The sequence below is a fragment of the Aptenodytes patagonicus genome, chromosome 1 (genome assembly GCF_965638725.1).
Source record: "Aptenodytes patagonicus chromosome 1, bAptPat1.pri.cur, whole genome shotgun sequence".
Classification (NCBI taxonomy): Eukaryota; Metazoa; Chordata; class Aves; order Sphenisciformes; family Spheniscidae; genus Aptenodytes; species Aptenodytes patagonicus.
Window position 1 is genome coordinate 41,169,329 of NC_134949.1, and position 26,932 is coordinate 41,196,260.

At 41.2% G+C, this 26,932-nt stretch overlaps 1 protein-coding gene across 1 annotated transcript in view; it reads left to right on the top strand.

The window, feature by feature from the left end:
- Nucleotides 1-10,808: 10,808 nt before the first annotated feature.
- Nucleotides 10,809-26,932, top strand: part of TPH2 (tryptophan hydroxylase 2) — a 50,129-nt gene continuing 34,005 nt past the window's right edge. The window contains exons 1-6 of the mRNA XM_076328660.1: nucleotides 10,809-10,943; nucleotides 14,289-14,441; nucleotides 16,893-17,076; nucleotides 17,185-17,285; nucleotides 20,568-20,635; nucleotides 25,422-25,618. Of these exons, the coding sequence (XP_076184775.1) occupies nucleotides 10,839-10,943; nucleotides 14,289-14,441; nucleotides 16,893-17,076; nucleotides 17,185-17,285; nucleotides 20,568-20,635; nucleotides 25,422-25,618 (808 nt within the window). The 5' untranslated portion in view covers nucleotides 10,809-10,838. The remainder of the gene's footprint in view (nucleotides 10,944-14,288; nucleotides 14,442-16,892; nucleotides 17,077-17,184; nucleotides 17,286-20,567; nucleotides 20,636-25,421; nucleotides 25,619-26,932) is intronic.

A 26,932-nucleotide genomic window follows, 5' to 3' on the forward strand; every position in this document is an offset into this window, starting at 1 on the left:
TTTAGTGTTTTTAATTAAATCATATTTAGAGAAAAAATTTAGTTGTCTGGTTGTTGATATAAGAACATGAGATAGAGGGGATAGCTAACAACGGTTAGTCCATCGATGATATATATTTTGTGAGTAATGAGGAGCAGTGGGAATATCTGTTTATGACAGAGTGGAACACGCCTTTCATCTCTAGGCGGTTGATGTGTGGGATATGGCGGAGCTTTCTTTTCTTCTGGAGCGGTTTACTTCTACAAATGTTATTTGTGCCATCTAAAGCAAATACAAGTAATACAAAAAGGCTTTAATAGATAAATCAAGTTGTTACAATAATTTAAGACCCGATTAAACTTCTCTCACCAGTTGTGAACAAACACTGGAGAGCTGAATCAGTATAGATTTTGTTTTTAATATCGTCAATGTGCTATCTCTCATCGGTTAATAAGAAGAGTTACGCGGTGAAAGTCAAGGATTCACAGCTCAGCGTATCTATAGCCTTTCATTTCCTGTCCAGGAAATTACTGTGAAGCATCACGCCTTTGTTCACTGCTGAGCATCGTGCTTCTTGGCAGCTCATTTCGCGTGGCACAGAATACATAAAGGCATTAGAACTTACATAATCAACACCTTGGTTCAAATATGCTAAGCAAGTTAGTTTCAGTATTTTTGGAGCACCTGGTTCACTTTGAAGTGTACTTGCAAAATGTTGTTGTCAAAAATTATGTTAAAATGAAACTATGGAAGGGGGGAGGGAAATGTCTAAAACTGAGAAATGCAATGGGCGAGTCTGTCAATTATCTTGAAGAAAATCGTAATCGAACATGAATATTCAAATGTTTAGGAGGAGCTTATTTAAGTGGAATTCTGTCATTTCTTAGAATTACAGCTATGGCTGCTAAGAAATACTACCAGCTCTTAAAGTAAAGTTTGCCTTTCCTTTTTGGGTATAATTGTTGATCTTTTCCCTTTGTATTAAGCACTCGGAGATGTTAAGGATGAGAAGGTTGCTCCTGAATTAACAGCGAGGAGCTGCTGTGGAAGGCTTGGAGTAGGTAGGCTTGCTCTGCTTCCCAACAATTAGATGAAATGCCCCGCTCTGTAGTTTCCTTCCTGCTGACAGGCAGCCTTGCAAAGGGTTGCAATCGAGAGGAACCTCATCCTCCACCAAACTGTTCCTGATTGTTGGGGATGGATTTAGTCTACGCTGAGGCTACAAACACTGTGAGAGGCCTTAATCAGGATCATGACGGCTGAAAAAATGCCATGGGTTGGAGGTTCTGGATGTGTAAATTTCTTTTGTATGTGAATGATTTAGATTGCTTAGAATTAACAAATATGAACTAACTCTGAATACATTTTTTGGTTACAGTTGTCAGGCTATAAAAGAGGCAATACTTGTTTAGTTCCTCCAAACCTGTTTTGTTTTTTTAATGCTTGACTTGAAGATAGTTATCTTTTGGGGGTGAGTATTTAGAACTTCATACTTTTCAATTGTAGCAGTATTCCAGTGTTATCTGTTCCAAGGTAAAAATTACATTTATGTAGGTCTCTCCTTAAGAAAGATTTTTCTTACTTTGCCTGTTTGGGCAATTTTATTTGTTTCGAAAGTACATTCTTGAGGTCTTTTTCTTCTGTTTGAGGGCAAGAGGATAGCTTACAAAAAGGAGAATTGGCTGAAGCTTCTTGGAAGTTTGGGCCAATGTGAATGTTTATAGAATGGTTTTGATACTGGGAGGTTAAAAAAAAAAAAAACTATAAAAGGATGATACGAAGTTGCCCATAGTAATCACTTAAGGCTTCAGCTGTATTGAATACATTTAGCAAATGTGTGCCTGTCCTGGTCATCTATCCTGACTGTGTTTGCACCCAGTGAACATTGCAGCCAGTGGCCTTCAAACCCATGTCAGGTGTGGAGGTTTTGTATTCATTGTTGTGTGTAATCTTCCTAAAGAACATAAAAGCTACATGTATGTTATAACAGGTCCCGTTTGCTTTAAGAACCAGATGTGGAAACACTGTGATGTTGATTGTATTAGCAACGTTTTTGTTTTGATCTGTAGTTTAATTAAAATTAAGGTTTAATTAAAATTCAACAAGCCCAGTTTTGTCGCTAACAAGTTTTTTCTTAAAACCTTTGCATTTTTCTAATGGACAAACTTAAGATGCTGATGGTGCCTCTTCAATTATTCTCTCTAGTTTTTCCTCACATATTATTCTACAAAATGCTTTAGCCCCAGTCAGCCAAAGCAGTCAGGAATTGGATTCCTCACTACTTTCAAATATATTCTTGAGCACTGAATTAAAGCTCCATTGCTGAAACTTTTCAGCAAGCTGTAAAAAGTATTCTTCTAGTTTCCACTTTTTGAGATAATGTTTTAGTTCAGAATAAGTGAGGTGCTTTTTCTTCACTTTTCTAAATAATTTTCTGTTACAAGACTTGCCTAACTTGAAAAAAAATTTTATTGTAAATGATTCGGCATTCAGAATTTGGACCGTGAACAAGTTTTGGTACCGCTAGCACGATTCACGCATCCTAGCGCGAGGCAAATGAAGCCTTACGGAGTTTGGGATTGAATTTCTGTAGGTCAAATCTATGTTCTCCTCAAACTGTTCCTTGTTAGACAACAGAAACGACAATGCTGAAGAGGCTAGTGAAATTTTAAAAGTGCATCTGCGAATTGATTCATGTTACAACTGTGATTGGAAAAAGGTAATTAAGTGGGCTCTGTGCAGGAGTAATCGTTTGTTTAGGAAATGCGTTAACTATTCCTCAGCCTTTTTTAGGAAATGCGTTAACTATTCCTCAGACTCAGTCAATATTCTTGTATAGATGCAACTTAAAACTGAAGTTTGGCCTGTAGAAAAGCAGGTGGTAACACGATTTTGTCTGTGGCTGGCTAAATATCTTAATATATTTTTCAAATCTGTTGACTGTTTTCCGAACACTTCCAGTCAGTGGCTGGTGCCATCTCCGTCTGTGTGAAGGAATCGTGGCAGAGGTCAGTGCTTGTTCTTACGGGAGAAATTCCATGATCTGCTCTATGGTGGCTGGGATTAAAGCAGGAAATCCTAACCCTTGGTTCTCAACGTGCGTTTATGTACCTATATCTAGCTCAATAGTTGACATGACTCTATATATGAGCATTGATAAGGTGATAAGAGACACAGATACATAACTGAGCACTTAACAGACAGATTTCATGTGTGTGCTATTATATTTGATTTATAGATGCTTTCAAATGCTTTTTTTTATGGTGTTAAAAGACGAATTGTGCTTCATGTTTAGTGGGACTTGATAATGTCTGCTGTTCATTTAAGTGATGTTATTGCAGTGCAGGCCTTGTATAAATTAAGCTTTAATTTCATTTTTCATTTAAGGTGGGGATTTTAATCTTAAACATTTTTTAAAGAATGTGTGCTGCTATTTTTCCATGTTGAATCACTGTATCTTTGGCACAAATTGAATTTTCTGATCAACTGCAAACAAAAAATGTGTTGTAGGATGTCACTTTTTGCCTCATCCAAAATTAATTTCACAATTGAGTCAAATATATATTTCAAACTGTCCATGTAATTCAAATAAATGAAGTCTTCTAGATGGATTATGTTTTGAAGGAATTAGATTATAGTATATATTTTGATTATACAGGCTACGTGTACCCTACCTGAACATTGGTTCTTAGACCATTTCTACATATGTATCTTGTCATTAACCAACTAACAGCAGATCCCCATTGTGTAGAGCTCAATTTTTTTTGCCCAGGCTAGCAGTTCAGCAAATGGTGGTCACTTGTTTCCCCTCTGCATGTGGTGTGGTTGACCCCGGCCAGCAGCCAAGCACCCACCTGGCCTCTGGCCCACTCCTCTCTCCCATGGGATGGGGAGAAAATGGAAGGCAAAGAAGGGTCATAGATTGAGACAATGACAATTTAAAAGGGAAAGCAAATGCTGCTCCCACAAGCAAAGCGCAAAGAGGATTTCATTCAGTACTGCCCGCGGGCAGGCAGATATCCAGGCACTTCCTGGAAAGCAAGGACTCCGCACAGGTTCCTTGGAAAGATAAACGCCATGACCATGAATGTCCCTGCTTCCTCCTCCTTTCCCTGAGCTTTTATTGCTGAGCACAATGGTATGTGGTATGGAATATCCCTCTGATCAGTTTGGGTCATCTGTCCTGGCTGTGTCCGCTCTCAACCTCTCGCCCACCCTGGGGGGGAAGAAGGGAGAAAGCTTCAATGCTGTGCAGGCAGGGTTCAGCGACAGCTGAAACACTGGTGTGTTAGCTACACGGTTCTGGGCACAACCCCAAAGCACAGCACCATACGGGCTGCGATGAGGGAAGTTAACCCCATCCCAGCCTGGCCCGCTTTGGGGTGATGACAGCCGTTCTTGATGGTGTCTGAGATCACGCTAGAAATAAATTAATCCTTCATATTGAAGATGACACTTTTTAAGTGCCCATTTAGACCTGACGCAAAAAATATCTGTATTACATACAAGCAAATTATATTCAGCTGTTCTGTCGCTTGTCATAATTCAATGAGATGCAACACCAGAAACTTTTCCAAAACACTCTTGATGTATGAATTGGTCCAGGTGTCCTTTAGGTTACATGGGCGCGTGCCACCTTTTGGGCATTGGTCTTGGAGAGCTTCCACACACTCTTCTGGTTTTACTGTTAAAGTAACTGATGCAGGAGACCAAGAAAGTCTCTGAAGTACAGATATTTGGGTTCGGGGACTTGATAATTCCTCAAGCAGCAAAACAGTACAACTACTGCTACCAAAAGTGGCACTACCGATTCCTTGTTCTCTGCCCTGTGCTGCTACATCTTTTATGCTGGTATGATTAATTTGTGCAGTGTATGGTGAACCACATAAAGGAGCTGATAAATTTCAGACTTAACCAATTCTTTTAGCCAGATCAATCATACCACACGTTTTTTCACCGTGAGGCATATACCTGAGTATATACATACAGCAAGTTTGTTAAAATCATAATTTGCAATATTGAAAGGCACTTTTAAAAGCTTGTGAATAATAAACTAGCTAGACTATCTCCTCTTGGAAGGCATGTCTGTCTTCTGCCAGATGCTTGTCCAATCTGTTCGGAGAATACCTTTGTAGATCCTGCAGTCTTAGGCAAGCACTTTTCAGGTGTTCGTAGACTTCCAGGGCAGACTGAATGGTCACATGCAGCTGGCAATTTTCTGTAACTTCTGACTCCCTTCATATGAGCTCTGCCTTCTTTTGTAATTGTGCAGCTGGTCATCTACAAGTAGCCCTCCCCCCACCAAGATCTGTTTAAATTTTGTAACTGTTACAGCATCTCTGAGGTAGGTACAGTCTGGGAATTTACAGGTGGTCTCTACACAGTCATTTAGGCTATTATTAAATAGTACAGGAGTGAGGGCAGGTACTTGTGGCCCTCCTGTTCTCTGCACCCTTCCGTTTAACAGTGAACCCACCCCTTTGTCCAATCTATTAGTTTCATCTGGACTTGGTTTCCTTATCTGTCTTGTGAGAATGTTATGAGAGACCATGCCAAATGCTTCACTACCATCAAGATGAATGACATGTATTGTTTTGCCTTGGTCCACAGGACTGTCATAAGAGGAAATGAGATTTGCTTGACTCAATTTGTTCTCAGCAAATCCATCTTGACTGTTTAATCATCTGTTATCTCCTAGGTCTTTACAAATAATTTCGGTACTTCTGTTTTCTCAAACAAATGAAATTAGACTGGTCCATAATTCTTCAGCCCTTCCTCCTCCCCAATATCTTCTTAAAAATGGACATAATTTTGGCCTTTTCCCAGTCTTTTGTCACTTGTCCATCCCCCGAGTTCTTAAAATAGTTATTGATTTAATAATTGATTTAATGAGCCTACTCTGTAAGCATGGCTTCTGCGCCAAGTCATTTGCTACGATCAGACTTATCCCAAGTATTCTCCAACATTGCTTTATCTTGTTAAAAGCTAAGAGCTTACCTCTCTGCCCTTGCTATTAATATGATAGACCCCAGTCACAGTTGATTCTTTTAGCAAAGAATGATGTTAAAAAAACCCCAAAACATTAAATACTTAGATAATTTTAAGTTTTTTCTGTTTTGTCCTTTCCTCGTGTTCAGTAGTGGTCTAATACTTCAATTCTTCTGGCTGCTGGAAAAAATTGCTTTTGATGTCCTATACTAATTACTTTGAACCACAGCCTTTGTCTATGTGTTAATGTGTTATGCTGCCTGTATTTAATAGCTTGGTCCTAGTTTTCATCTCCTGTAAGCTACTTTTTTTAATTGAAGGTAATGACAAACTAATGACTTATGATACTTCTAGTAAAAGCGTAGTAGAAGACTACACTTCCTCTACAGTGAAACAGTTTCCTGATGAAACTCTATTTTTTTCCTGAAGCAAGGAAAGAATTATCTTCTGCACTGGGTTTCCTCCCCTTGGATGTAGTAATAACTGGATTTACTGAAGTCCTCTTTTCTGAAATTGTCAGTTTCTGCTTTCTTCTCTTTTTTGGCTGAAGACCGTGAATTCATTTTATGTTCATTCTTCACGCAGTCCACCTTCTGCATAATATTTTCAACCAGTTCCTCTCCTCTCTGATCCAAATCCTGGATCAAAATTTATCATTTGTATTCCCAGATCTTCCTAGCCAGTCTATCATTTGGTAGCTATCCTTTCCCAACAGCTGTTGGTTCATTAAAATCTTCTTAGTGTTATTAGAACTTGGGGTGATTTTGCTGGCTGCGTGAAAACCTGTGCTTCCCGTATCTTCATGACTTAAAAATTAGGTCTGTGTTCTCATCACAGATTTTTCAGCAGCCCTATCTCACTCAGAGAAATGGACTTTCAAGTTGGTGTGTTCCTTTTGATAATCTAGGAACAGATTGTACATCTTTCTTTCCTGTTGCAAGAAGCTCCTTTGGCTAGCTCACTTGTCAATTATTTCACAAAGTCCTTGTTTTACCAAATAAATGATGATTTGCTTAGGTATCGAGACTTCTATTTTCTGCTTGCGTCAACATCTCTTGCATTAATAAGAAGAGTATCTGTTCTCCTTGCCTTTTTGACCTTACACTGAATAACGTTCTTTTCATTTTTAGATCCTTGTGAAGTTCACCTTTCTTCATGCTTTTTTGATACTTTTTCATAGCTTCATTTCTTTCCCTGTTCTGCCACGCTATGACTTCAAAGTTCTCCTTCCTGCTGTAGCACAACTGTAGACAAAGACTTGGTGGTGATCTGGGAGAGCCAGAGATAAATTCGGATTATTTCTTGGTGTATACTAGCTACCCTGCACTGTGAATTTTATCCTCCTGTTAAAATCAAATGGAAGGTCTAAAGGTTGCTAGTAAATATCATCAAACTATGGTAAATGTTACAAATAGTTTTAAGGAAAACTATGCTGAAATGGACAGTCAGTATCTCTAAAGGGGGAAAATGACTCAAACATTGAAAACATCTCACAGACTTGCTTCTGTCTGTGAGAATTCTGCATTTTTTAAGCTTAAAAAGTGCATAGCTTAGGAGTTCAGACGATGGTGACTGTTCTCTCATAGGAGGAGAGGAAAACGTATGTGTGTAAACTAAAGATGATCTTGGAGTTTCTGATTTCTGATGATAGGCAGTAAGATGCCTTTTAGAAATAGAAGTAAGCTTATCTCTGTGCTAGACAGCTACCTTTATTTCTATCAGCATTAACTCCATCTCCCAAAGTGAAATAAGATTGCTCTGTGGCACCCTGACATACATTCTAAACCAGGTATTTTTGAATAACTGCTTCAATGAACTTCCAGTTTTTTGGCCAGGGATTTTAAGTGTTCACTTGTTACGTATATGGCACTGTGAGCTATAATTGAACTCTAAACAAAAACTGTAGTTTAGCAGTAATCCCAGAGCCATATACCAGCTCTGTTGTACTGTAGCTAGAACAAAGAAGAAATAAACATTTTCAGTCCATAAATGTGTGTCCTTTAATCTGGCATTGATATGGGAAAGTCCACCTACAAAATACAAGTTGCAAAAGAAGAACTTCCTCTCCAGGGAGAATCAGTCTCTCTGTGGGATTCACGGGCGGGCAGCATGGTTACAATAGTTGAATCATTTGAGTCTTCCCTGCCTGTTATACAATACCTGCCAACATAAGGTACCTTTGTTTGTTTTGCATTCATGAGTCATCCTGAAGAGGCTATGAGCGACAGAAAACCTTTGCCATGCTCTAGTTACTGCACAGAGCTGTGATAAGATAGCAAGGCTACTGGGTAGTAGGGTCACTGATTTGTGTGATGTCCCAGCTGGCATCTAACAGTAGATAAAATCGTGCTCTGTCATGCCAGTAGGAGAAAAGCCTGCTCAATAGAGCTTGGTTTCATCGTTGGAGCATTCATAAATTGTTCAGCTGCAGGAACTTGTGTCTAGGTATCTCAGGCGTAGCAGGTAGGCATATAAAAGTCCAAAGACTCCAACTTGCTTTCCCATTATTAAAAATAATGAATAAACATGACAGGGAATATCTCTTGATAACTTAGGATATGAAACTGAACTACCACACGTAGACATGCTTTCCCCTAACTGGGAAAATGAAGCAAAACTTTGTGTGTTAGCATAACAAAAATGATTGATTTGCATTACAGGAGCAGGTAGAGGAACCAAATATTATTACAATCTTACTGTCAAGCAGAAGAAAGGATCCTTATTGCATTTTACACATGGGAAACTTTGCAAAAGCAAGGCTAGAAGGGTTTGCTTCACGCCTCCCATGAGTTCTGAGGCAGCTGCGAACCCATCCTGGTCCTGAACATCAAGCATGTCCATCCATTTTAAGAGGGGGGTCATCTGACTGACAACGGCCGGTTTAGACTGGAAGCTTTTGCTGGTTTTTGTTAGTTGTGATAAATGGTAAGATGAGCTATGAAACGGTTTCAAATCTTCTGTTGTGCTTCTGTGTTGGTCTCTTTTTAAGAGCAAAGCAAATTCCCTGATGATGCAGATATATAAATGCTAGTTATAAGATGCTGAGTCTAGCAAGGCTAAAGGCACTGAGGTTGTGAAGGGAGGCAGCCTGCAGCTGAGTTAGATGTGATGTGAAGCTTAGTACTATGAGTGATACCTCCTGCAACTTGCCTTGTGCAGGTCCCTGCTCAGCATCTCAGCTTCAGTGGATCTGGTTTTAACTTTTTCCTCTCAATCTGTGCCATCTGTATGTATACCAAGTCAAGGCCACGTGATGCCAGCTGTCACGTTCAGCTAGGTTGCCCCTGTTCGGAGAGGCTGCAGGGCAAATCACCAATGGCGCTTTTCAAGGGGAAGCGGTGACCGTTTCCCCCGCCTGGTGTGTTGGAACAGAGAAAACTGTGTATGTATTTGAAGGAAACTTACTGAAATACAGCTCCCAATCTAAATGTGCTTGTCCTACACTCTGTAAGGTAACCTATTTATTCAAAGTAGGTCATGGAAAAGTTTTGGAAAATGGGAGAAGCAGGGAGGAAAATTATAGGGAGAGCAAGTGACAATGGTAGGCGACAAAATGAGTGTTTAACCTCAGAATGTTAGTGTAAGAGAAATTAAAAATCTAAAACAATTTCACAAGTAGGTTTGAGATACTGAGACAGTACCTTAACACTGCAGTCAAGTTACTGTCTCAGCAGTTGCCTTCTGCTCACTTTAAAATTTCTGAGCTAATAGTAGTCTGAAAATAAGTAGTAAACAAATTCTTAAAAAAATATATAAATCCTTACACCAGAGACATGAGTATTTCAGAGACAAGTGAAGTTGTCATATACATATAAATAAAAAGACCTCCACAATCTGTATGGGATTGTTTTACCTTAATAGGTGATTAATTGCTTTATTGATGTTGTGGTTAGAAGAGAGTCTTATGATCGGAGAAAGCCCTTACACAGCCATTGCTGTCTCGACTAAAAAGCTTTCTCCAGTTAAGCATTCTCTTTGCATGTCATCAATCACCCTTCAATGTTTAAGGTATGATAAGTCTTTCATTACAAGATATAATTCCTATCCCTTAATACAACTTCTCTGAACCAGCCTATGTTTTTCAAAGCAGTACTCTGTAAGAGGGAGAGAGATGAGTTTGTACATCAAAGAATTTCTCACATCAAAACCCCAGCACAACTTTTCTGTGTAGAAACTCAGCCCCTACTTTTCTTTGACGTGCTGTCCCCACGTCCCCACTGGGCCCTGTCTCGGCACTGCTGGGCCTATTCCTTCCCCAGGGCCACCCAGAGCCCCTGGGGCCTCGGGCAGCGTGCCCCTGGGCCGTAAGCCCTGCCCTGCCGCTCACCCTGCCCACGGCGGGCGGAAAGGGCAGGCTCGTTCGGCTTCCCGGGTTGGGTTCAAAGCGGTGTTTCCCTGCCCGAGGCAGGCGGCCGAGCCGGGTGACCGCCGCCGACCGCGCAGGGCCGTGCCCCGCAGCAGGGCCGAGGCGGGCAGCGGTGTGAGGGAAAGGTGAAGGCGTCGCCTTCCCCCAGGGGCGGGCGGGGGGAGCCGCCCCGCAGCGGGGGCCTCCGGGGTTGCGGTCGGCACAGCTCCCCCGGGGCGCCCGCAGCCCTCCTGGCCCTGGGGGGGCTCCTGCCGCGGCGCGGGCGGCGAGGCTGGGCAGCGCCGGAGGCGACACCGCTCCCCGTCCCGCCCCGGCGGCGCTGGCGGTGCGTGGCGGCGGCTGAGGTAAGCGGGGACCGTGGGCGTCCATCTGCCGGCGGCTCTCGTCACCCGGAGACGGGTCTCCCCTAATCGGGTTTCCATCAGTCGCCGCGGGGGCGTATAAAAGGAGCCGCCGCGGGGCGACGCGGGCAGAGCGCGGCGCTGCCCCCCGCCCGGCCGGCCCCATGCAGCCCGCCATGATGATGTTCTCCAGTAAGTACTGGGCGCGGAGGGGCTTCTCGCTGGACTCGGCCCTGCCGGAGGAGCGCCCCGCCGTCGGCAGTCTCACCGTAAGTGGCGGGGCTGGGAGCGGGGCTTCTCCGCCGGGCCCACCCCCGGCGGGGACCCCCGCGGCGGCGGGGGCAGGAGGGGGGAGCCGCTGGTCGGGGGAGCTGCGAGGTGGGTCGGGTTCAGCCGGCCCGTCCGGGGGGCCCGGTGCCAGGGAGCCGTCTCCCTTCCTCTGAACTTTAAGGTCAGGTGAACAGTTTTTCAGCAGTTAGAGGGGCCGATGAAACTAACTGTGCAGTCTAATCGGTCCTCATTCAAAACGCAGCCTTCAGTGTGTTTTCAAACAATAGTGGAAGTTTCGTTAGAAATGAAAGCCTTGCTTACAGAAATTAACCGTATTGCTATTGGAATAATAGAAAATTACTGGGGTCCAGTTCGGGTGTTTTTAAATGCTTGAATTTTGAAAGCCTGTGATGGGTCCCGCCGACTACGCGCACTAGTGCTGTGTCAGCGGAATCTGCCTTTCCAAGGCACTTACAAACCTCGCAGCACGGTTTGTTTTTGGCAATACGCAAATCACATGCGCTTACACTGCCTTGGTGCCTATGGCACTGAGCAGCTGCCTTTGAGGTTGTCCAGCTTCTGCCAGCTAGCAGGGGCGTGAGTACGCCTGGGAGCTTCATACAGGGGGTGTGCAATTTCCCTGCTGAAAACCCTGTCCGGAGGTGGAAACAGTTCTCCGTAAGATACGGGTGCAACAGGTGGTTGGGTGATTTCAAGCACGGGATAAACTTCTGTATGCTTACAGGTAAATGTATTTGAATAGGTGCACTTTGATAAGAATAAAGAATGTTAATAGGTACTAATAACATAACCTGCTCTGAATATGTGAAATATTTAGGATTATGAAGACTTTGCCTCCTATAAAATTTTGCAACACAGGAAGATTCAGATCACTTGAGTAGAACCAACAGAATGCACCAGTTTGTACCAGTTGTGAACTGGCCTGTTGTCTTTATAGTAAAAGGTGAAATATCCCTATTTGTACATGCTTTGCTTCTATTGGAAATATTGAATTAAATGGGATAAATTTGCTTTACTGTCTTTATATTTGAGTTACTTTCTTCACTGAGTTCTGCTATAGATGACTTTTTTTCCTGAGTACTTGCGCTTGCTCCAGATAATTCATTTTCATTAGGAAAGTTGATCTGCTAGTCATTATTTAGTTATGAAGTATACTAATGAGGATGGCTGATAAGATTTGAGTTCTTGCAATATCACAGCCTCTTCTACTGGGCTCATAACAATCAGCTAATCTAGTTCTCAAATGCTTGAGACAGGCTTTCAGTCATCACTTCAGGTAGTGCTCTCTTGAGAGTATTAGGGAACCTGTGACAGTCTTGGAAGGTGCCAAGTGCTCTTGTTTCCCAGAGGAATTGATGGTATTGAGATTCTCAGACACTCAGTTGAATACATGATCCTCGGAACATAGCTTCCAGAAAGCAGCACACAGTGAAAAAAATCACAGATGCTATAAAAATAGCATCTTTGTGACTTCATGCAGAGGTTGTGTACTTGATGTATGTGCAAAGGGCTCAGCCAAATCCCAAATATTACTGAAGTTAAAGCAAAAGTGACCTTCTCCTAAGCTATCCCTGAGCAAACCTCCTACCGAGCAGAATCATATAAGCTCAACTACTAAAAAATAAATGTGTTTGAAACCCTTCATATATCATTCCGCAAACATAATTGCTTTTCCAGATTGTTTCTGTGTAGTCTAGTAAATGATGAGAAAAGAGCACAGAGACTTTTTAGCATGTCCAGTAAGCAGTTTAAGTGTGGCTAGTTTAACCTGTGTTGTTTAAAGAGTGGCTTTTGGTAAGATGATGCATTTTAACTAGCCCTCTTTTTAATTCAGTGCATTCTTGCACCTTTAAAAAAAATCTCAGTAGATCCAGTGGGAGCTGACTTGGGAGCTGCGGGCTCTCTATTCAGTGGATATTCCAGAGTGGATGAGGATCAGGTAAAAAGGTAAACCAATTTGACATGAACCATGTATATGCGTTGAGATGGATGTGATGCAAATACCTCATCACTGTCAGCGATACCCATTTTTAAGAAAATCATTTTACATAATCCAGTTTGAAAAGGAATCAGGCTGAAGCTTACTAATTTTCTGCTGGGTCACGGAGCACTTGATGAACTCTTGTAAAATCTTCTAGAAGCACAGGAGACTCTTTGCTAAAGTCCATTGGCGCAGGTCCACAGACATTATGCAAATGGGATAACCTACCTTTAAGGAAAAAATAAGAATACAGATTTAACTTGGCTGTTATCAAGTGTTGTGAGACTTGTTTAAAAACTTCATCTGTTACCAGGTTATTTTCCTTTCATGCTGCTTTACAGTTTACCAAAGAAAAAAATGAATCCATGTGGAATAGTTGTATATGATTCTTAATTTCTATCTTTACATTTTTTTTTAGTGACTATATTATGGATGATACTGTTTTAGAAAAAGCAGTTAGCAGCTCACTGGAGATTTCATTTCTCCAGGAGCCACAACCTGGGCATTGGAAAATGCAGGCTGGTTTTTGAAAATCATTGTCAATCTTATAAAAATTGTCTATAAAAACTGTACTGTTGGTGTCTCAACAAGATTTAAGCTAATAAAATTAAATTTTTTGGAAAATGCTGGCTGAAATTTAGCTTAAAGCAGTCTTTGACCCCCAAATTGTGGGAAGAATGTAGGAGTGGCCAAGGATGGTGTGATTTTTCTGTATTTTTTTGAGTTCCTCAGCCAGCTTATCTTCCAAGGGAGGTACAGTCTACGCTTGTATTTCTGTTCTCGTTTGTATAATCAACAGAGGTTTTGCTTTCTCAGGAAAAATGACATTACATGACAACATTAATTGTGGTACAACAGGGAACATAAAATTTATTTTTTAAATTTAATGGCTAATACAAAAATACAGACCAGTATAAATCATCATGAATTGACTGGTACAGGTTAGAATAGCATCACTGCAATTTTGCAGTGTGATTTTGCAGCAGTATTCAGGTTAGAATAGCATCACTGCAAGCTTTGCAGTAATTCAGACAATCTCCATTTGGTTCATGTTTATTACTAATGATAGCATTGCCCTAATAATATCATCATATTTGTATCCCAAACATTCATATACTTCTCCTTATGCTTTTTTTATGGACTGGCCTCTTACACAATCATCTCTAACAGCAGCTTTTGACCTGTGATACTGATTTCAAGTAAATACATTACCTTTTAAATTAAGTCTAGATGAGTTACATTCAGGTATTTTCTAACAAAAACTTATCTTTGCCTAAAAAGACTTAATTTTAGGAAACGCCCATTTGCATCTGAAATGATGCTATTCTTTATCCATTTATAGCTAAACAGATCGAGTTCTGGGAAAAATGAGGAAAAGAAGGGGAATAAGGGAAACGGGAAAGGTGAATCTGTTTCTGAAGGTGGAAAGACAGCCGTGGTGTTTTCCTTGAAGAATGAAGTTGGTGGATTGGTGAAGGCTCTCCGACTCTTCCAGGTAAAGCTTAAATCATTACGCTGACTGGACTGAGGAAGGCTACTGAGGTCAGGTTGTTTGTTGGTATAAATCTAATGGACTGTGGTGGAAGGAATAGAGTGCAGTTATACCCTGCAGAATTGAATAAAAGTAACTTAAAATTTTATGGACCATTCAACAAAGCATTTTGGGCTCGTGAAGGGTTTTTTGGAATAAAGTTTAACAGTGATGCTGATTTTCACACCATTTGCTTTAGATTTCCCATGTGCGATTCTCAATACTGTAAATTAGATTTGAAGTTGTCTGTGCAGGCCACAATGAAAGGAGGCACTTTCAGAAAGCAGTTCAGAATCTAAATTACATACAATCAGGTGGTGGTGGCAGCCTTGCCGCAGGACAATGTTTGGTCATGAAGTTAAATGCACCTTTAAGTGCTTGCCGGGTCAAGGCTTTATGTGTCTGACTAGAACGTAAATTGTGAAGCATTGGTTCCCATATAGATCCCCATGCAATCGGTGGTTTTCAGTCAGACTGCTGGTACTGCATGTAGTTTGCTTGCCTTATTAGTAAGTTGAAGAGGGCTTGGAGGCATGTCTGAGGATAGTTAAAGCAAAGCAGTACGATAAAAGTCTTAGGTTGTTCAGTCCATGCAGTGCAGTAAAGAGAATGTTAGGAGGTGGCTTGGGGTCTACTTCTAATGCCAAACCATCAGAGGGGTGTACGTGTGGGACCACTGGGCATTACCAATCTTAACTCACAGGAGCTTGCTCTGGGAGCAGATTCCCAAGGCTGATGTAGATACCTAGATTTCCCAGCCAGGGAAAAGGGGGTGTTAGATCCCTGGGAGGGAGGCTGCCAGGAACCAGGGTGTTTGACAGAAAGCTGGTAGGAATTGCAGGAATCATGTTTTCAACGCAGCTTCTCTCCAAGGGTTAAGTGTCTAACTGCAGCTCTGGCTTAAACACTTGAATGGGTTCATACCTGAAGTCCTGGATTTACACGTCAACTCCCCCTTCCTGGGAATGGGCCTATAACTGACTCTGGTCTCTTAAAACATGGCTGGAAGATGTTACAGAGACATCACCCCCATTCACGGAGTCACTTAACTATTTGAGTACCATGAGGGGGAGTGCAGGGTTTTGTTCTCTTCTCAATCTAGGATAGATCAAAGCCACTTCTCCGACTTCCCAAGAGAATGCCTAAAACTGGTAGCTCTGTGTCAGCTGAAAACACACAGGGGAGCCCTGTGGCCTGTGTTACTCAGGAGCAGATCATCAAAATGATCCTGCTTGGCTTTGTAATCTGCCAGTTTACAAATAGCAGATTCAAAACCCTCAGCACATACAGGGTTTTCCTTCTTTGAATATGTTATGTGAATGGGTTAGCTAAGGAGATACACTGTATGCATACCTTATGGAGCATGCCAGTTAAAGAATTATGTACGTATATCCAGAGGTGTAAAAGCAGAGACTGCTGGTTGGCTGTACCAGAGGGGACCTTCACCTGAAACGGACATTTCTGCAAAATACAGCAGGCAGGTGGAAGTACAAGCGCAGAGTTCTCCCCATTTGGAAGTCAAAAAATGTTTTATTGGCTTCACTGAGTAAGTGAAAGGATAGTTGTGAGAAGTAACAGATAGTTTGTGTCTGACGAAAAAAGGAAAAATCAAAGAGTCAATAGAAATACCGGTTGAAAGTAATCATCTAGTCCAACCTCCTGTTTTGAAGCAAGGCTATCACAACACTCGATCAGGTCAGCCATAACACATCATGGTTGTCTGTCATTGTACAACACCCTTGGCAGACCAGTAGTTGTGGTGGGAGAGATACCCCATAGGAAAATTTTAATGCTAGAACTATTTACACACTCGTGTTTAGTTTTGATGGGGACATTATAATAGAGAATAAATTGAATTAGATTTTATTACTATTACTGCTTCAGGTAATTCATAATTGCTGCAACAAAGGTAGATGAGGACTGATACACAGTTATCCTTAAAAAATATTTTCTCCCTTGTGTTCGTGAGAGATGCTGAAGTAGTACACATTTAATAGCGTCTAAGTAAACACACTCAAATGCAGTTAAATTAACAGTATTATTATGCACATTGCCTAGTAAAACTGGATTTCATGTTTAACAAAGGTAAATATACAATTGCATTACAATTTTTTTCTTTTTAAAAATTATAAAGTAATATTGTCCTTTATAAAAGATTGCCTTGTTAGATAAAATTAAATCATTAGTTAACTTTCTTCATTAAACACAATAGTATTATTTTTACATTCAGTATACAGATTTTTTTGTCTGTCTTATTTATTAAGCATCACTAACCAGTTACGTAGGTCCAAAGTGAGTACTTTCAATGAAAACATCTTTTAATAACTGGGAAAAACTTTACCGAGGAACATGCCATCAGTATTCTCCTTCTAGCTGGTATGTCTGCATTTCATATGCTATTTCATCTTTCCACAGGAGAAACATGTGAGTATGGTTCATATTGAATCACGAAAATCAAAGAGAAGGAACTCGGAGGTGGAAATTTTTGTGGACTGTGACTGCAGTAAGAAAGAATTTAATGAACTAATCCAGTTGCTCAAGTTTCAAACTAATATTGTATCTCTCAATCCACCAGAAAACATCTGGACTGATGAAGAAGGCAAGGCTGTTTTTGTATCACTTGGTTTAGACACTGACAAATGTTTTGCACAGGTATCTCCGTAGTTTTACGCTCCAGTACATTCAACTCACATTCTGTCTTCTACAGATCTCGACTGTGTCCCTTGGTTTCCCAGGAAGATATCTGAATTAGACAAATGCTCACAGAGAGTTTTGATGTATGGATCTGAGCTGGATGCAGATCACCCTGTAAGTGTAACATAAAATTGTATTTTTTGTAGATAATTTGTTCAGGTTATTTGCCAGTCAAATAAAAAGCCTGTTGACTGCTGATTCTGAGTACTTTTTTGAGTGTATGGTTTTCAGAAGATGGGGATTTAGTTCTCTTCAATGGTTTCAGTGAATTAATTTTCTTTTTCTGTAGTAGGACACCCAGAAAAGAGGTCCTCCAGAAAACTTACTCACTCTTGAACAACTATGTCCCCTTTTGTACTTCTTTTGTTTGTTTATTTTTTTAATTAACAAGTTGATAGAAGCTTTCAGACTCTGAAGAGTTTAGATCAGTGTGACCTTCAGTTCTGGCACAGCTCTTAGGTAAGAATTGATACTAACCTAGGTGTCAGAGAAGAAAGAATTATGAAGGAAGACTTCCTTGGGCATTCGAGATAATTGCAAAATAAATCAGAGCAACATGTTCCTGTTTCTGCATGAATGCAGCAGATGGGAAGGTGTCTCACGTTGTTTCCTGACTTTGGTGACAGGAGACATTTCACACAAGCCGTATCTGCAGTAGTGCCAAATGCTCAGCGCAGAAGGCAAAAAAATAGCTTTGTTACTGTTTTATTCCTTTTGGCTGATGTCCATAAATGCTTAACTTCTGGGTCTCTAGATGGCAGATGATGGCAAGCATTTGTGTTACAACATTTTCACTTGTTATAAATCCAAGTTTCTACCTTTGGACCACTTGGCTGAAAGATACTGATGGTAGCTAGTTGTATTCATTCCTACTCCAAAGTAAAATAGGCTGGATTAAACTGGTATTGTAGGAAACTTCCAGCTGAAAGGACGTAGGTAATGAACTAAGATATCTGACCATAAGATTGTCTTGTAATAGACTCAGATTAAACTGTAGCTGTAGGCAATAGTCTCCTTTGGTTTTTGTCACACGCATTTTTGTTGATATTGTCCAAGGTGGTGAAAAATCATAGAATCATAGAATAGTTTGGGTTGGAAGGGACCTTTAAAGGTCATCTAGTCCAACCCCCCTGCCATGGGCAGGGACATCTTCAACTAGATCAGGTTGCTCAGAGCCCCGTCCAACCTGATCTTGAATGTTTCCAGGGATCCCAAAGAGATTGCAAGTGACAGCAGAAAGATCAGTTTGGTGTAGGGGACTCTCTAGTGATGCATCTGTGCTATACCATGGTACTACAGCACCTGTGCGGACTCCTCCCCGGTGACTGCCTTAGCTGAGGAGAGGCAGGTACTCCTGGTGGCCCTGGGTTTGGGGCTCTATGTCAGTGCAGAAACGGCACTCAGACCACTGCCTTCTGTCCTGTCTGCTCCAAAGCTCCTACAGCTGCTGTGCCATGGTGGGGGCTCAGGCACAGACCCTCATGCCTGCATATACAAACAATGCACGTCATCATGATGTCCCCTGGCAGCCCCACTTCCCTGTCTCTGGTGTCACCTGCCTGCATATCAGCCGCGATAACCATCATCACCTCGCTTGGTTTTTGGCCATCTCTACCGTGCGTGGGCCCTTCCCACACTGTGGGCCCACAGCTGGGGAGCGCGTTCCTGGATCCTGGTTTCTGCCATGTACTTCTTGATGGCAAATGAGGATTTACCTCACGTTTTCTCAGAATGGAAAAATCTGTTGATTACCTGCAACCATTAACAGTAATTTGGTTCAAACAGAGGCCGTAGTGGCAGCTCATTCTAGCCTTGAGTCGATGACTATGACAAGCCATTTGATATTGTTTTATGTTCTGAGCTGGTGCCTTCATTAAATACTTGAGTGCTCTGCTGAAAATCTGCCTTCAGTTTTACACACAATGAAAAAAGACATTTGCATTATATGAATATATATTTTACACTTGGGGGAACTCTTATAATTTACACGCCATTTGTTAGCCTATGCAGCATGCTAGGTATTAGAGATGGGGGGAAAAAACTGTAAAATCTGTGACTGGGCTTTCAAAGGCCACTTCTGGTGCCTGCCCTGTTCCTTACCGGTGGCGTGAGGTGCCAGAGGACCAAAGAGAATTACCCTATTACAGAACCAGCATAGCCCCACTTCAGCAGCATAGCCCTAACACACTCCGTATCGGCTAATGGTTTCAGTCTCAGTTTCACCACACGTGACAGGCTTTTAAATCCCCTGTGCTGTCTTCCATCACTTTTCAGCTCTTCAACGGTCTGCAGCTGAGTAACTCAATGCTTACGTCAAAAGGTATTACGCCAACAAGGAGGCGCCCCCAGATTACAGCAACCTTTTGCCAGTCAAAAAGCTTTTCTGTGTAGGAGTGGAGGCTTGAAGGTTTTCTGCAGTCCTTTGACATCCTCCCTTTCTCCGCCCCAGCAGTGCAGCTTTGGTTATGGGGCAGTAAAATGCCTTCTGAGTTTTCTGGAAGCTCATACAAATATTTCAGATCAAATGATGTTATCTTTTCATTCCCTTCAGTGATTTGCCTTTGTGTGTGGGAGCAGTAAGGAAAAAATGCATTTTACTTTCAGCTCTGACTAGGGGAAACTTAAATGCACTTTCTGGGCTACTAACTGGGGAGCTTAAATAACTCTTTACCCTTTTTCATCTTCAAGAGGTTGGCAGTTCTGCCTTGAAAACAGATAACTCTTTTTGTAGTCCAAAACCTGAAGTGTCTACGTCTTTTATAGGTATAGAAGAGATCTTGGTTTAGTTTTGTATAGCTCAAAAGGCTGTAACTGGCTGGTGTGTATGTGTTACATAGCGCTTCTGCGCTTAATATGGAAAAGGCATGAGCCTCCTGTAGCCCACGAGGTAAAGCCCTTCCTCTGTAACTCAAAGTGGAGCAATATGCATATTTGCTGCTGGAGGCTGTTCAGTCCCAAATATGTTGGTTAAGATGGCAACTGCTGAAGTAGCATCTTCAAAATGAGTTGCGTATGAACTCCGGGCGCTTGATTCTTCTAGTGAAGAAAGATATATTAAGGATAGGTAAATTATTCTGCTTTGTGCCTGCGTATAGATCTCCATTCAGATTAAGGAAAACCTGAGTGAGATGAGATGACAAAAAAAAAGTTTCCCTTTTTCAACATCTTGGATGAATGACTGTACCTATGCACAAACCTGTCTTGAAAAAACTCCTGTGGGACTTTGGTGGGGAAAAAAGTGAAGAAATCCTTATCTTCTCTTGCAGTCCAGTAGATAGTGTTAATCAAAATACAATATAATTGGGTACTAAATAAACACTTTAATGATTTATTTTATAATTCTTACAGCTAATTTTCTGTCCTTATTGTAAATTACTCTCTTCTTCCTTGCTTAAGGGATTTAAAGACAATGTCTATCGACAGAGAAGAAAGTACTTTGTGGATGTTGCCATGAGCTATAAATAGTAAGTACCAGCATAATTCTTTCCCATGCTGCTGACTAGTTAGAATTCATGCTCTACTTAATTCTGTAGGATGAAGTTTAACAGTAGACAAACTCATCCTTTAAACTTTGACTAGTTTAGTGTAGCCTATAAATGACAAACCTGATGCCTGAAATCCCGTTACATTTTCGGTACAGATATAGGCAAGTAAAGCATTTGAAAGGTAAGCACTATCTCTTCAGCATTTTATTCGTAGCTGCTTAAACTTAAGAAACTCTTTTACAAATGCTTGCATGTCTTAATGACAAACTGATGCACTGCTGAATTGCACATATCTAGCATCCCTACGTAGTTGGACAAGCTCACTGAAAAACAAAATTAGTATTTTCTTTTCATGTGCTTACTATACTGGACACTGCAAAATACCATTTATCAATTTTTCCAACACAGCTCTAAACTTCTCAGAATTCAGTCAGTGGATTTCTCTGTAGTTAGTGGAGCTGGTGCCTGTGCACAAATACACTGTGTGTGTTTTCTCTTTTTTTTTTCCCCCCCCCCACATCAAGTCAGAATTTTCGATTTGCTACCATCCCTGGCAGCTAGAAAACTTTCTGTGCTACCTACAAACACCTACTGTGTTGTAATTTTCTTGTCACAGAAGCATTCAGCTAATTCTAATCATACTGCAGGTTTTATTTGCAACAGGCCTAAGCCCTCATTCTCAAGGGAAAGAACATACTAATTTCATGTTCTTTTCCATTTTACCACACCACTTCCAGGTTTTTCATTTTTCTCCTTTGAGATTTCTACCTACATTGTTGAAAGAATATAAAACACAACAATTTTTTCTCCCTTTGTAGAAGGCACGTCCTGTCAGGAAGCACTTAAAAAATAGATTTTGAAGGGGTTTCAGTTCTGTTTTTGTTTTTAACATAAGGCTAGTATACGGGCTGCAGAAGGCTGGGGGGACTGGAGGATTAACTCTGCTTTGTGACCATATAATCCTGATTATATTTCTCCTTTACTTTTGTTCCATTCCTGTCATTAAGCTATTACCAATCTAATAAATGTGTAAGTGCTAGTGTTGGTTCCCCTTTTTTCTGCCCATGGTGGCATTTGTTTAGCTGGGTGCTCATGACATTCATCTAGCACACTGAGCTGCTGCCTGCTGGGGGCAGTGTGCTGGTTGGTGGAGAAGCTTCCTAGGCTGACCAGGTAAGTACTAAGTTTAAACAGTTTTCAAATGTAAATTGAGACAGTTTTCTGGTTGGTGGTTTTTTTTTTTTGTGGTTTGTTTGTTTACAGCTGATTGATTATCTTTTTTTCAGTCTAATGCTTGCTGTACAGTTAGTTCGTCTTGCCTAGCATTTATTGCAGTGTGAAATGTCAAGCAGGTACCTGTGGATGAGGGCAGACTGTGTGTGCTCTTAGAGCTCTTTCTGTGATCTCGGATAGTTCTCCATTTACCCGTGATGGTAGCAATAGTGCCATGCATTTCACAGCTGGTAAGTTGCTGGAAAAATCTTCCTCCCTTCTCCCTCTCAGCTGCCTAAGTGCTAGAAAGATCGTGCTGCTGGCTCAGTGAGCAGTGGTTGGTCTTCTGCTGCAAAGGTTTTTTTTTTGCCCTGAAACCAGTGAGAAACATCTTTTCACAAAAATCACGTAGAGTAATCCTGCATATTCCCAGAAAAACAGATAAAGGAAAGATCTTTTCCTTCTTTTGGTTTTGAAGGCTCTACAACCATTTCTGCAGGCACATTACAAAAATCAAACAACCCAGAACAGAGGTTATTTGGGGGCCACATCTTGTACTTCAGCAAAACTGCTTGGAAGTACTCCTTCATCCCACTGATCTTTTCAAACCTTTAAAAGATTTCAAACTCTTCCTACAATTATCAGCAGAGGGAAAACAAGATGCTTCACATATTTTTAGCTAGGGACCACAAAATGGCTGGGGGGCCAGTGATTAGGGCAGTTGCCTAAGATCTTATTCATGCTTCTCGGGTCTCCTGCAGTGGTTATCTTAACCCCGGGGATGTGCCATATCTACCGGACTGTACAGTCAGTCTGTCGCCGGGTATGCCTGTAGAGACAGCCCAGGCAGACGGTTACCCTCAGCATCCTGCAGCTCAGCCTAAGCCATGTTGAGGAAAGGCAAATCAGCTCAGGAAGGACTCCGTGCTGCTACAGCTAAGCTGTTTCTGCTACCCATGCTGGGGAGCTCAGAATTAATATCGGTGTCCTGACGCTACATTGCAGTCTCATCACACTTTCTTCTGTGGGCTAGTGACTATTTATTTATACAAAAAGAACAGCTCTGCTGTAAGGACTGCTTCCCTCAGGGATAAATTCAGAGCATTGTCTTGAACCTCTCAGTGTCTTCCAGGTAAGTGACCTTCCTAATAATTCACTGAGGCTTGATGCGTTTCTACTTTTCATTTTCCAGTGCAAAAAAAAAAAACAAAACACACTTGTTTCCTTAAAAAAATAACAAATTTGGCTGCAAAGAATTGGCTGCAAGGAGTTGGCTCTGTAAAAAAGTTTGAGTGCAAGGTGGGTCTTGCTTGTTGAAATAAGAATGTGAGAAAAATGAGATTAGCAGAACTGAGTGAGAAAGGCATGGGTCCTCCCTCAAATCTGTCTCCCTTGATGCTCTCGATAAAGAAAGCAGTATCATGATCAGCTGGAAATAAGATCAGCTCTCCTAGGCATAAATCCTATTAAGGAGTTAATGTTCAGTGAACCTTACTTCAGTACTAATTAATTAATTGAAACAATAACTAAGTTATAAACCTTTTAGTGAGCAGTGAACAAGCTTCAGATCCTTGGTTGTGTTTATACCTCTCTAGTGACAGGCTAAATAGAAACCTGAGTTTTTCCACTGGTGCACAGATTTCTTCAGCTTTGCTGGGCCAGTGCTGACCCGTACTGGCAGTATCTGTAGTAGAGGTCAGGTCTGAGGAAGGGGTAGAAGGCACCTGTGCGGTATTCAGGCAACCCCAGATGGATGGAGTAGCAACCTGCTTGTATCTGTCATGTATGGTACAATTTAGAATAGCTGTGTTATGCTTTCTGTGAGCTGGCAGGCAGCTTAAGGCTGATGAATTGTAAAGGTGAAGACAGATACTAGACCTGAAGGACTGACTCCCACTGCAGAATGGGCACAAACCCAACACAGCTTCTGTTGATGAGAAATGCTTCACTAAATGTGTTGCAATTCTTGTCATGTCTGCAAAAGAGTGGCTGAAGAGAAACTAGCGGATGTATTGGATGTTCAGTGAGTCCTTAAGTATGAGTACCTCATACATAGTGGCCTTTGACTGACGGATAACTGGCATGGATCAAAATACTTTGACATAGTGAAAGGCAAGGGGATTAAATAGTAAGTTTTCAATAAAGATGAGGGGACAACCACAATGCATGTAGTGTGGATGCACTTCTCTTGTGCATGTAGGGACTGCATAGCAGCAATCACATGTGACATGAGGACTCATTCCTTGTTACCTCGTATGGTGGCGGCAGGACTATGAACGTGGTGACAGTCGAGGTGGAGAGCCAACCCCCAGCAAAAGCCCAGCGCTGCAATTGTCCTGCTGCAGTGAGATTCCCCATGCCCGATACGCCTGTTCAGCTGCTGTCTGCGACACTGGGGAAGCTGCAGCACTGGGCTGGGAGTGCCCATGTTGCCAGCCCTGTGGCGGGGGAGTGGGAGGTAGGGACTGATGGGGTGGAAGGGATCCTGTGAATCCCTTTGCCAATCCGTACTTCGTTACCGGGCGGGAAAAGAGGATACCTGAGGAGAAGGCAGACTGCACAGATTACATACTGTAGATTGTGAACATTAAATCCAGAGAAAGATTATAAAGTGTCTAGGGGGAATTCATAACGTGAGATGATGGCCCATGACCGTGGCACAGGAAATTCCTTACAGCTAAATACAAGGCAGTGCAAATTGGAAGGAGCCCTTCATACTCTTCACACTGTCAGTCAGTTTTGAATTAGCTGTAACCACTCAAGGCAAATCTTGGATGTCAGGGACAGATTAGCAGGTACCCTGGAAGGCTCCTGCTTTGCAATTTCTGTGCATTTTTGTAAGGGGGAGGAGACAGAGGAACGGTGCAGAAGGAAAAAAGAGAGATGTATTTAGAAGCTTAGTGTCACCTATGCTAGACTCTTGGCTCTGAGGTGAGCTTCCTCATGATGTAGTCATGCATGAATTTGGGGTTCCAAACATATCTGCACATGTAAGCAACAGTGTAAACAATAAATACATATATTTTAATTGGATCCACACATTTCTAAACATCTATGTAACTGCCTAATCTCACTTTGTAAAATGCTAGGTAATGATGCTGTGTGAATATTATGTATTTTAAAGAATGCGTAGAGCATGCAGTCTGCTGGTGGTCTTACTGAATCTACAAGTTAGACTGAATCAGGATCTTCAGCTAACCACTTGCAAAGGCATCGGTGGCAATAAACAGAAATATATTACTCTGGGATAGGAATATGGCATATAAGAAATCCATCTTTCTACTATGATATGTACAAAGATTAAGAAATATCTCATTGCTTAATAAGAAAAACAGTTCTTAAGAAATAAATGTAACGTACAACATAACATCAAGAAGAAATTCTAAGGAAAAAAGCATCTAGTTGTAATTTTAAAATAGTTTTTAATAGTTTTAATAGGCTCTGTCTACCTTTATTTATTTAAATAATACTTTTCACAGAAATTTTGCCATCCAGAGTCTGTCTTGAATCTGGTTGTATTCAAATGTATTTTGTATTATTTTATTTTTTACAGTGGTCAACCCATTCCCAGAGTGGAGTACACAGCTGAAGAAATTAAAACATGGGGAGTGGTATTTAGGGAACTCAGTAAACTCTATCCCACCCATGCTTGTCGTGAATATTTAAAAAACTTTCCTCTGCTGACCAAGTACTGTGGATACAGAGAGGATAATGTGCCTCAGCTGGAAGATGTTTCTATTTTTCTTAAAGGTAAGATTCATATTTGGTTTGTCAATAGATAGAGTTTCATGAAAACACTCTTTTCTGTTAGTACGAAATACAAAGAACATTGAGTGAAAAGACTCCCAGCTTTGTCAGTGGACTTTGGTTTAGTCTGAAGTATCATTCTGTATTTGACATTCTCCATGGCAGAGAGTTTGTTGAGTCAAGACAGTTGTATATATGTACCTGCAGGTATGAAGCTGAGAGGAATTAAACAGCTGAACACGTATCACATGATGTTATCTTGCCCAGGGAGAAAAGTCCTTCAGTATGATGAAAAGAAAGAGCAGAGTTAGCTCTGCTCTTCTCATTGCCACAGGGTGAGTGTTCTGATAACTGCAGTGGGCATCCCCCAAATATCCAGGCAGGTAAAAGAGGGAGTAAAATCTCAAGATAACTGAATTTAAAGAGGAGAGCGGGTCTGGCATGTTGTTGTACAGCCTGATGAATATGAGGCTTTCCTGAGTGCCCAAGACTTCATGAAGCTAGTCATTATATTTGTATGTTGAAAAAACTCAGTGGGACTCCATAGGTAATCTGGTACTTCTCTTTTATGTTATTTTTAAGGGGTCTGGATATTACATATTTAAATTTGAAAATACCCTTCTTTTTCATCTGTAATGGAAATGTATCCCATGTGGAAGGAGAAGTGGCCGACATGAACCTGCAGTTTTTAACTCTAGAGGAAAAGCTGCCAAAGAGTTCAGTTAAGATTTTCTCTTCTCCTCAGGGGTCCCTTCAGATACATACACTTGTTCTTTAATCCTCTTGCTCAGGAGCTTCTGGAGCTCAGGAACTAAAATATTATAAAGACAGCTGTTTGGAAAAAAAATGTTACGTGCTGTTAAGTGCTATGAGAAAAAATAGCAAAGTGTTTTGTCCCAGATGTGCATGGAAAATTTTTAACTAAGGGAAATAAAAAAATTGTAATGAAAGGCTTACTTTCCCCAGTCCCTGCTTCATCCATAACTCTTGTTTGTGAAACACTTGCATTTACTAATAACTGACTCATAACTCTCTGAATTTGGTTGTGTCCTCCTGGGTCTCTCATCTGTTATGTTATGGTCTCTAAGGAATGATGCCAAAGTGTACAGGTTCTTTCTTCCTAACTAGAAACTCAAAACCTCACACTTCTTTCAGAAATATGTTTTCAGACTAAATATGACAATAGTAGTGTCTGTTGAAGAAAAACTTGGAATATTCTCCTGTAAACACTTGGAAAAAGTAAAGAAAGAATCTGGGAGAGACGTGTCCTTTTCAAAGTCACCGAGTCTGAAATAATTCCCCACTGGGACTAATCTG